Source organism: Rhyacophila brunnea, unplaced genomic scaffold (assembly GCF_057557595.1).
Source record: "Rhyacophila brunnea isolate RB1 unplaced genomic scaffold, BYU_Rbru_1.0 scaffold_19, whole genome shotgun sequence".
Classification (NCBI taxonomy): Eukaryota; Metazoa; Arthropoda; class Insecta; order Trichoptera; family Rhyacophilidae; genus Rhyacophila; species Rhyacophila brunnea.
Genome location: NW_028232848.1, coordinates 34,215,773 through 34,227,098, shown reverse-complemented (window position 1 = coordinate 34,227,098; position 11,326 = coordinate 34,215,773). Strand labels below are relative to the sequence as shown.

The following is an 11,326-nucleotide window of genomic DNA, read 5'->3' as shown; positions in this document are numbered from 1 at the left end:
TCTCAATTTTTTTTAAACCGTCAGAAAAATAAGTTTTCGGAAGGTCCTCAAAATAAGCATTTGTCCGATCGATGACTTCTTCATTTGAAAAAAAAGGTTGTCCACTTAGCCATTTTTTTAAGTTTGGGAAAAGGAAAAAGTCACTGGGGGCTAAATCTGGCGAATACGGTGGGTGGTCGACCAATTCGAACTTCAATTCTTCAATTTTAGCCATTGATCGTAAACATGTGTGAACACGGGCATTGTCCTGATGAAAGAGGATTTTTTTCCTGTTTAAATGAGGCCGTTTTTCTTCAATTTTGTTTTATAGCTGTTCCAATAAAGATGCATAATAATCCCCTGTTATTGTTTTTCCTTTTTCCAAATAGTCAACGAAAATAATTTCACGTGCATCCCAAAATACAGTAGCCATAACCTTACCAGCTGATTTTACGGTTTTCGCCTTCTTTGGACATGGTTTGCCTTCGCAATCCACTGCTTTGACTGTTCTTTCGTCTCGGGAGTATAGTGGTGTATCCATGTTTCATCTACAGTCACAAAGCGACGAAAAAATTCATCCGGATTGCGTTGCATGAGCGACAACAGGGCTTTAGAGGCCACCACCCTATTGCGTTTATTGTCGACTGTGAGCAAACGCGGCACCCATCTTGCAGAAATATTTTTCATGCCCAATTTGTCATGTAAAATAGAAATGACGCCACCTTTTGAGATCCCTGTAACCTCAATTATCTCACTCAACTTTAATCTTCGGTCACTTAACACCATATCGTGGATTTTATTGATCATTTTTGGTGTAGTCACCTCTACAGGACGTCCTGAGCGTGGTTCATCCTTTGTTGATGTACGACCACGTTTAAATTCATTTAACCAGTTATAAATAGTTGCAAGTGAAGGAGCAGATATGCCGTGAACTAAATCCAACTCATTTTTTATTTCCTTTGCTGTTAACCCTTTTTTATTAAAATGTTTAATAACAGCTCTAAACTCAATTTTCTCCATTTTCCATTTTTCCATTTTCACCAAGCAAATTTTTTTTTAAATGTACGAGAAACACACAACAACCCGACCGATCTAATTGAAACTTCGCAGCATACTGAATCGGTAGTGCCGCTGCATGAAAACAAACCGCTTACAGTACAATTCGCGCCACCTGTCGGCTTTTCTAAGGACTTATTGACCCACCCTCGTATTTAAGTAGGTATGAAATTTTTCAAAATTGACCCTTTGATGAAAAGGTTTGGGAACCCCTGGGTGTTGTATAATATTTGTAAAGATACTGTCTTGATTAAGTTTGACAACGACTTCCTTTACAATACGTACTTAAATTATTATTACTCTTGAATGATTGTACTGTTTGCGAATTCACTATATCAGGTCACGTAAAAAATATTTTTAAATGTCCGCAAGTAGTCTAATTTTATCTTCCAAAGCATCAGTTGTATTTTTTCAAATTAGAAATGGGCGATTATCATAACGGTGGCGTAGTAGAACTCGGTGAAGATTATACAAGAACTGCTATTGAAGATGTCATCAAGAAAGAACTATTTACCGATTACCAAACGGTTATCATGAACGCCAGTGCGAAGGGAGATAACTTCTTGGGACTTATACGAAGCGTCAGCGTGACAGGAACAAAGGAAGACGGAGAAAAGGGAGAACTAAATCTTATTTTAAAACTGCCAATAGATTCAGACGCCACCAGAGAGAGGTTTCCCATAGGGAATTTATACAACCGAGAAGTTTTAGGATACAATTTTATACTACCAAAACTGGCGGAATTCCAATCAAAGTTTACAATTCCAAAAAATGAACAGTTCAAATATGTTAAATGCTATTCGGCTGATTCTCGTGACATGAAGGAGTATTTAGTGTTTGAAGATATAAGAAAGAGTGGGTTTCAGATGATGGACAGAAAAACTCCGATGGATTTAGCGCATTTGCAACTGTCTCTGAAAACCTTGGCGAATTTCCATGCCTTATCGTTCGGAATGAAACATGAAAATCCCAGCGAATTTATAGAGTTCGCCAAAGATTTAGAAAACCCCATGATGCTAAATAGGGATATGGGGTATTATTTGGATATACAGAGAGATCGAGCAATAAAAGTTCTAGATAATCCAGAGAGTATTAAAAGAATGACGATGTATGGAGTTGATCTCTACGATAAAATGTTGTATTACATGGATTGTAGTACTGCGGATCCATACAATGTCCTTTGTCATGGAGATTGTTGGAATAACAATTTTCTCTTTAAATACGAGGTAAGACTTTTATCACAAATCATCTTTTAATAAACACTTTCTAACATTGAATGTGAACAAAATTTGCTTTCATTAATAATTATCGTGGTGACACGCCAAATATATTATTTTCTATTTCCTTTATTTAACCATTAGGCCATCCACTCACACAGAAACTAAAATCTGACGAACTGGTTGGTGATGGAACTCATAAACTGGCCAGTGACTGTTGCTTCGCACACGGCACTACTGAAACCTAATAATCTCATAACCTCAAGCTGTCAGACCCATTGTCTTTTCAAAGCTTTTTCCATAATATCTTTACGGAATATTCTGGCAGCCTGTAATTATACAGGTATGAGTATTTCTCAACATCTGCCACATATTTTAAATTAAAGATCGGTTGACTATCTTTAACGTTTAACGTTTTGACTTGTTATTACTTGTTTAGTTCAGTTCAGTGCTACCAATTTTGGTAAGAAAATATGATTTTTCATCGAATCTACTGATATTGGTAGCATTGTTTTATGGATGACTGGAAACTGATAGACTGGGAGACTAGCATGTCGCGTCTCTTCGGTTTCGGTCGCGGACGTTTCGGAACTGAGAGATTCCAGTCTTGCCCTCAGCGAGCCGCCATTGAAATACATTAGCTAGATATTGGAGTTTCAGTCTTGTCTTTTTTTAGTATTCACTTGAGCGAATGGACTTAATTGCATGGTATGCACTTTCAGCAACAAAGTGTTTTCTTCTTTATATTTTATGTGTGAATGAAATTTGATTAAAAAAACTGCAGTTTTCTGCGTTATCCAAATTATGGTGACAAGGTAGTAATATTTTTTTATAGGCGTCTCTGTTAATTTATAATAATATTATTAAATATTAAACTTGATCGATTACAAAAGTAATACCTATGTATCTACATTAAATGGTTTCCATCATGCAATTAAGGGTTGATGCAATTCAGGTTTCCTTTATGTCCTTTTTGTATTGTATATCCTTTGTTCTTGTTTAATCTGTTGTTTTTGGTAGGTATCTGAAATCTGATTAATAGCTAGGTATTGATCTCTCAGCCAGAGTTGGTGCGACACAGATACGAAAGATTGTGTGTATTGGTGAATTTATGAAGAATACAGTATTCTTTTACAAGCTGTTCCTTTTTTGAATGCGTCTGTGTCAGTATTCGGCTGCCTATAAATCAAAATTTCAAAATCAAAATAAATTAATAGCACTCTATTGACTATATACTAATTTCCTCTATATGTCATTTTATAAACATGTATATTTTTATGTCATAAAAAGTGAGACGTCACATATTACTTTTTACACAATTTTAAAAAACCCTTGAAACACACATAAAAGAAAACTTGAGACTTGAAAACGTTGAGACTGAGTATGATTCAAACTCACATCTTTCCCTGTCGTGATGAATGGTTATCCGTTAAGCTACCGATCACTTTATAATTCGTGAGAATTAAGCCTAATACAGTATTCGAAATGGATAATTTTACGAACCGGAGCGCTATATAATTTTCCGAAAACATTAACATAGTATAATTATGTAAAGTGTGTTAGATTTTGTGTTATATGGCATATCTAGCTCAGGTGGCCAAATTATTTTTCCACGAGACGGAGCGATATTTTGGGGATTTCATGAACTGGGATAGCGCTCCGGTGCATTTAGAGCCCTGGCCTAAAAGCTACGTACGTATCAGATAACGGCAGCTTCTGAGTTCTTTAAATTATGCAAATAAGATAAGTAACCAACTTTGTAACATTGACAAGATTGTACATGAAATCGGGTTTTGACTAAGTTTTTTAATGACGTCTTTGCAATCTTAAACACATCAAGGGACTCCATAAATTCAGGGATTATAAATACTATAATTAGTGGCGTAGAAAGGGGTTGGCGAGCGGGAAAGTTGCCCCGAGCGCAGGAATGCAGTTTCGTTAAACGTGCAAAAAACAATGTCACTTTTCTTATGTCGAGAACTAATAATACAGTCGAACTTGGTTATTACGAGAAAGATGGGACCGACTGAATTCGCTCGTTATAAGCATTACTTGTTATATAACATTTTTCGCGCCACGTTCTATTTAAGCATAGAACATAAAACAATCTGAAAACCAACGTAAAAATCCACGAAACGAGCATGGCACTCATAAACTACAAATGAGTTGTTCAATGTAATGAAGTGCTGAGCCTCTGGAGCTGGTAGGTACCTACTGACTTCACAAAGCTTGGATTTTTTACATGCAATATGCGTGTTTACTTTTTCAATGTTGTCGGCGAAAACACCAATTAGGTACACTTAACTAGTGCCAAAAACGTAATCCGATCCCGGCGGCATCGGTCTACTTAACCGCCCGGTCGGATTTTAGTGCTTAGGGTCGAAAATGTTGTAAACGATCGACACATTAACAGTTTTGCTCGGTATACCTGAGAAGTAGCTCGTTATAAAAGTGAATAAATGTATGGAAAAATCATAAACTAAAATGTCAACGAATGTTTCCTCATTACATCCGAGATCTCGCTATTTCCATGATCGTAATAACCAAGTTCGACTGTAATTTGTTAATTATTCAGAACCACTGGTCAACGAAACGTTTTTTAGGCGAATATTAGTGTATAATTGTGAACAGATTTTAACTTATTAATAAAAATATTGTAAGTCGACGTTGAAATTTATAAAACCGTTCATATTCTGAGTTATGTTATCCGTATTATTTCAATTTGTTAATGATGGTTCCATGACAAAACAGAACAACAATAAATATATCTATTTCAGGAAAAATATAAATTTAATATTGAAATTGTCTTATCTCTATTATGTTGATAGATTTTTAATAGCACAGAATTTCAATTCCCCATAATAAATCAAATTATATACATAATTGCTACATTCCTAGTCGCTAGAAAGCCTCAAATAAACGGGACTTTGCCGGCAAGCTTAGGATATCTCATCTTAATCAATATAATATTATGTTCAAAATAAATGGATGACTAGGTACAACGAAATAATGACCTAACCTAACCTAACCTAAATAGATTCCACAAAAATTAATGTTTCATTTTTCCCCTGGCTGTTTTGTCACTGTTCTGTTACGTTGTGTTCTGTATTGTCATTTTCTGTTTTGTCATGTTCTGTTTTTTCATGTTCTGTTTTGTCCGGTTACCGGTAATGATAAATAAGCGAACGCAGGTCAACACAATATTTATTTGCAGTAAAGATACGAGTATGCATAGGATACGTTTTTTGCATTACGTAAGGGGCGCATTTGTTAATACTGCCCAGGGTGAAAAAATACTTTGATACACTACTGGCTATGACGTATTTAATATGAAGAAAATCTGCTAGCATTGATAACAATGCTATTCATCATCTTACTACACATACTATGTTATTTGGATGAAGTCTCCAGAGCTGAACACCGCATTCTCCATGTCCAGTGGCGGCTCGATGACTTTCTAGGTGGTGGGGTTTAGCCATTAATTATTAAATATACAAAGCTAAATACTCTCTCATATTATACATTATATATACCAAGCTACTCATAATAGTAAAATTTTATTAATGAAGAAATGAGTAATTTTTCAGGATAAATAATATGATTATCTCAGTCGTTACTTAATCACATCTAAAAAGCGTACTTAACATTTTTAACTTGATTAATAATAATGATTATCATAGACTTACCATTATCAGTTTTGAACAACGACATACAGCGAGCGTTTTTACTTATCTAGGGGTCATTTGATTCGGTCCCCAGTATAAGCATACTAACGCTAATGCATTCACATCCTTTGTAGAACTGGATTTGAACCGCGGCGACGGGATGGGCTGAGTGACCCCCGGTCAGTGAAAAATAGACGCCATAGCTTTTTTAATTTGTACAAAGGTGTCACCGTGAAATAGGGCGTATTTAATTTATTTAATTATTTTTAAATCACGTCATCATCATTATGTTAATACATATATAATTTACAATCATTGTTTTATGTATTTGTATTATAAAAATAATTATCTCTATGAATTTTTAAGTACTTAGGTATAGTATGACAATGATAAAACTATCGGACGTGTATTTACGACAATGACATTAATATGGACGAAGCATCTAGAAAATAAAATGACACTCACTTTGTGTCGGGTCTGCCGGATGGCGAAATTCATATTTTAATATCGGTATCCTACGCTCAAATGAACATTCTGCTTGCAAGCGGTCTGGCGACACCGCTGGGTCTGCCCATACAAAATTTCTGACTGTCAGGTTTCAACTCCACCGTTATTATTGTGTTACAAAATGCCAATGTGCCTAGTTAAAAATTGTAAAAAAAATCTACTTAACACTCCAAGAAAGATGGGATATCACTTTTCATGTGTTAGTATTATTTATTATTTATAAAATGCCATTTTAAGATAATGTTTATTCAATGCAATTGAATGACAGAAACCATTGGACAGTCGCCTGTAATGCGCTGGGCTCACTTGCGTCTAATCTCCGAGAAGTCGTAAGTAACCGAGAATCTGTTTCTAACGCAATGAGTCATGACACTAATACGCCATTACAATAAAGGTTATATTACTATAAATTCTCGAAGCTTGTATCGCATAATGGAAATGGATACGTCATATGGTCACGTGACATCTACCTATACATCTGTGAATGACTTTCATGCACAATTTCTCGTGCGCGCCGGTATGAAGTGAGTTGTCCATTTAATATGTCATTGATTTACGCCATGATAACGATGTGGCTGTGTGGATGGTCCCTGCAAACCCTTAAGGTAGAGCCGCCCCTGTCCGTGTCAACATACGAGGATGTACATAGTTTCTGCACAACTGTAACAGTAATTATTTTTCCTTTATCATTATTCCAGGATTCAAATCTGGTGGACATTATGCTACTCGACTGGCAGATGCTAAGATACACATCACCGATAACCGACATTGCCTATTTAGTATTCACAAGCACTGGACAAGATGTACGAAGTCACTTTGAAGAAGACGTATTAGATTTCTACTACGATTCGTTAAAAGCAAGACTACGGCTAATGGATATCGACGTTGAAGATGTCTATCCAGAGACAATTTATCGAGATCACGCGAAGAAGTTGTTAACTTTTGGACTCTTGATGTCTTTGATACTGGTACCAGCCGCTGTCGGGGAAGCGGAGGACGTAAAGACCGTAGAGTTTTTGTCTGAAAAGGAAACAATTGATGCCAGTGATTTGGCCTTCACAAATGAATTAACAATTAATAGATATAGTTCCCGTATGAAAGGGATTATTGATGATTTTGTGAGGTTGAATTTGATCTGATATGAAGGTTTGTGATTTTAATTTTAGTTCTAATACTCCCGCGGCGTAACTCAAAGAAGCATGATGCATATAACTACATATTTTCTTTCTTAACCCTTAAGGCGATACATCAGTGAAACGGCAAATAATTTTCAACTATAGGCGCAATGAAATTTTGGACTCGCTCACTACTCGCTGGCATTCTGAGAGAGAACGTCGAGCTGGGCACATGTCAATTTGTTTCGTGATGGCGACGGGCGTATTAATTCTTTAATCGTGTAAAGATGACTAAAAACATTACCCATTTACTTTAAAAAGAAAACATGTCAATGAATATATTATTATTGTTACTAATAGAACAATAAACAGAACATTAAATGGATGCATGTTGGATTTATATGACAAATTATATTTCGTTTGGCATGCGTCATTTGCACCCTCGACCCGCAATCCGCGCATCGCCTAGCCACAATCTTTTTAGACCGTGCCTCAACTGAGGTATAGCCTTAATTGTACGGTGTTCCCTTGCAGAGACAAACTATATTAATCTTTACATATTTTTTGTGGCTGAAATTTTGATTTAAAACCTTGCAACTCTCTGCAGTTGACCAAAAATACTAACAAAATAGTTATAGTTTTTATTAACAGGTGCCACTGTTAGTCAATAACAATATTACACATTTAATATCATGATCGATTCTTAGAAAAGTAATACATGCATCATTAAAAAGTTGCCAGCATGCATTTAAGGATTACGATATTGAGATTGTTCTAAACGTATACAGGAGCCTCTAACTAAATTCAAAAATCGCAGATATAAATTCATTTTTCTATTAATACCATTTTATTTGATCGATTTTCAGTTTAGTTCAGTTTGTTTTTAGTTCTCATGTGCGGCCCTGGTCATCATCATTTTCAGTATTTCATTTAATTGACTGGACTAACGTTAAATATGCGTTATTTCAAATGAGTCATGACCAAGTACTTAAAAACCATTTTAATAATACCACGGTTAAAAAAATTTGGTCGAAGTTACATGTTGACCAAGAATCAAGTCAATTCAAAGAATTGGCAACAATTGCTTTATTAATATTGCCGATTTTTCATACTACTGTATACTGTGATAGATCAATCAGTGTAATGCACTTCATAAAAAACAAATATCAAAGCCAGTTGACAGAATGTAAACTTAAATGCAGCCATGCGGCTCACATTGGAAAAGAGGAGTATTGAGGAATTATTGTCATTAATTTGCATTATTTTTAAATAAATCGATATATAGGTACTAAAATGTTCAAATGTATTTTATTAGATGGACTTGTCTATAAGTAAATTGGTCCATTTTTTTTAATTTTTTCAATCACAACAAAAGTGAAATTTGGTGCGGCCACCAGACGTTTCCATAGAACTGTCAATGTCAATTGTGCGGCCACAGTTAAAATTTCACATGAGAACTACTGGTTTAGACACGATTTTATGGTGCTGAATACTAATACGAAATTACACTTGGTATTTTTTAATTGTATGTCCATGAAATATCAAGATGGCGGCCATAAATACATTTTTTCAGAAATAATTATAATATTAAGTGTACTTAATGTAAATATGTTACATCTTTTAAAACTATAATAAAAATATTCTCAGTTAGACGAACACTGTAATTATTTATAGTATCTATTGTCCTGTGTCCCCCTCATAACTATCAGTTGCTTGTTCTTGCAAGATGCAGAACTAACCTGGCATCAATGGTGCCAATTGGGAAGCTACTAAGTCTACTTAGCTTATTCAGCCTACTTACATGTACATATTTTATAATTTTTATATTAAAACTTTATACTGTTTTTTAATGTATTTTGAATGTCATGTTGTGAACGTCTTAAATTTATAATTTATAAAGTTCACTATAAATTATGTAAATGAATAAATTTTAAATTTGAATAGGTATGGATAAATTATAAAAATTAAGTTACAATAACAAATTAATTAATCTTTAATAATATTGCAATGTAATTAGGTTTCAAAATTAAATATTTTGTAGCTGCAGAATAATAAACGATCAAATATCTATTATATCAAATTACTCTGCAGTAATATATTCCCAGCGAATCCATTTTCAGCAAACAATCTTAGCTAAATCAGCAAGTTGTTTGGCGGCATTAAATACGCTATATTATTACATATCACAGCACATTATAAATCATTACGGTGTATTAGCTGAATAATCATTTTTATAGTATCATATTTTCGTACAACTGTAATAATAAATAATATTTCATTTCGCTACTCAATTTAAAACGCTGACCCTATATTTAGTTCAATATGATTATGTAACAGAATTTAATGTTAATGTATTACTTTTTAGTGTATAAATAACGAAGAATAATTTATCTAGATGTCACTCGAATCCAAGTACCTAGCTCGTAACTACTATTGTACCGATACGCTGCTAATGAATCTCACCCTGCTACATCGAAAACTTCATTAACATCATCCTCTACCTACACATCGACACCACACTAGTGACCCAACAATTCTTTTAATATTTTTAGTGTGACAAAATAGAACAGCGATAAAGAGTACTATGACCTTTCGGGAAAAATATAACATTTAATATTAAATTGTCGTATCTCTATAATATGTTATAGGTACTTATATATTTTTAATAACACAGGTTTTCAATACGACATAAAAATCAAATTATATTATATCGGGTCCACACTGGCAAGTTCCTGGCAACCTCGTTAGATTTTACGATAATTATGATAATCATCGTAAAATTTAATGAGGTTGCCAGCAACTTATTGCCAGTGTGGACACGGCATTATAATGACATGTATGCATTCAAAATCGCTGGAAAGCCTCAATTAAACGGGACTCAACTCGGTGTTGCAATCTCAATCTCGTCTTAATCAATCTAATATTGTCTCTGTTCTGGCAGAACACACTAACTGGAGAATACTAGTTTTGAGTAATTTGACTTTGAAGTTGTTAAAATGTTTGAAATGGTCTATAATGTGAGTTTATTAAGTAATCGTAAAAAGGATGACTTTAAAATAAAGACTGTTTATTTATTAAGAAGGTTTCCAGAAGGTAAAGTTTGAAATAGGGAACATTTTGGTATAACTAACTCAATATGTCATTTTTTTCGAATTAGTGTCTTCTGCCAGAACAGTGACGATGTTCAAAATGCTTGGGTGACTAGTGAAGTACAACGAAATAATGAGTTTAATAATTTTGTGTAGTTGTGCATGATTATCAAAATCAAGCAGATACATTGAGCTAACATGCAGTGATTATATATATTAAATATTTATATGTATGTATTTCGATTCTAATCTTTATAACGTGTAAAAGTTTTAATTAATAAATAGATACGACAAAAATGAATGTTTTATTTTCCTCCTGGCTGTTCTGTTTTGTCATTGTACTGTTTTTTCATGTTCTGTTTTGTCCGGTTACCAAACTTGACTTGAATACCTTAAACGATCAAAAAATTTTGTACTAGACATGTCATATTGAATTCCATAATAACGCACGTATATATTAATAATTTAGTTGCTAGGACCCCAGACCTCTAGCAACCAATAATGCTGTCGAAATAACTTTTCATACAAAACAGAATTAACTGAAATGAAAAAGTATTAAAAAATGCATTGACATCGTGTTCTGATACATTCTAAAAGTTTCAAATGTCTAGCTAGTCGGGAAGTTAGTTAAAAATCGATTGCACGATTTGTACTGGACAAATAAGAACTAAGAAAAACGTGTTTCAAAATGCATGTTT

General features: G+C 34.1%; 1 protein-coding gene across 1 annotated transcript; it reads left to right on the top strand.

The window, feature by feature from the left end:
* The first annotated feature begins 419 nt into the window (after positions 1–419).
* Positions 420–8,152, top strand: LOC147072921 (uncharacterized). The gene is made up of 2 exons (XM_085946212.1): positions 420–2,261; positions 7,123–8,152. The coding sequence occupies exons 1-2, from the start codon at positions 1,458–1,460 to the stop codon at positions 7,561–7,563; spliced, it is 1,245 nt and encodes a 414-aa protein (XP_085802338.1). The 5' UTR covers positions 420–1,457; the 3' UTR covers positions 7,564–8,152.
* Positions 8,153–11,326: the final 3,174 nt, after the last annotated feature.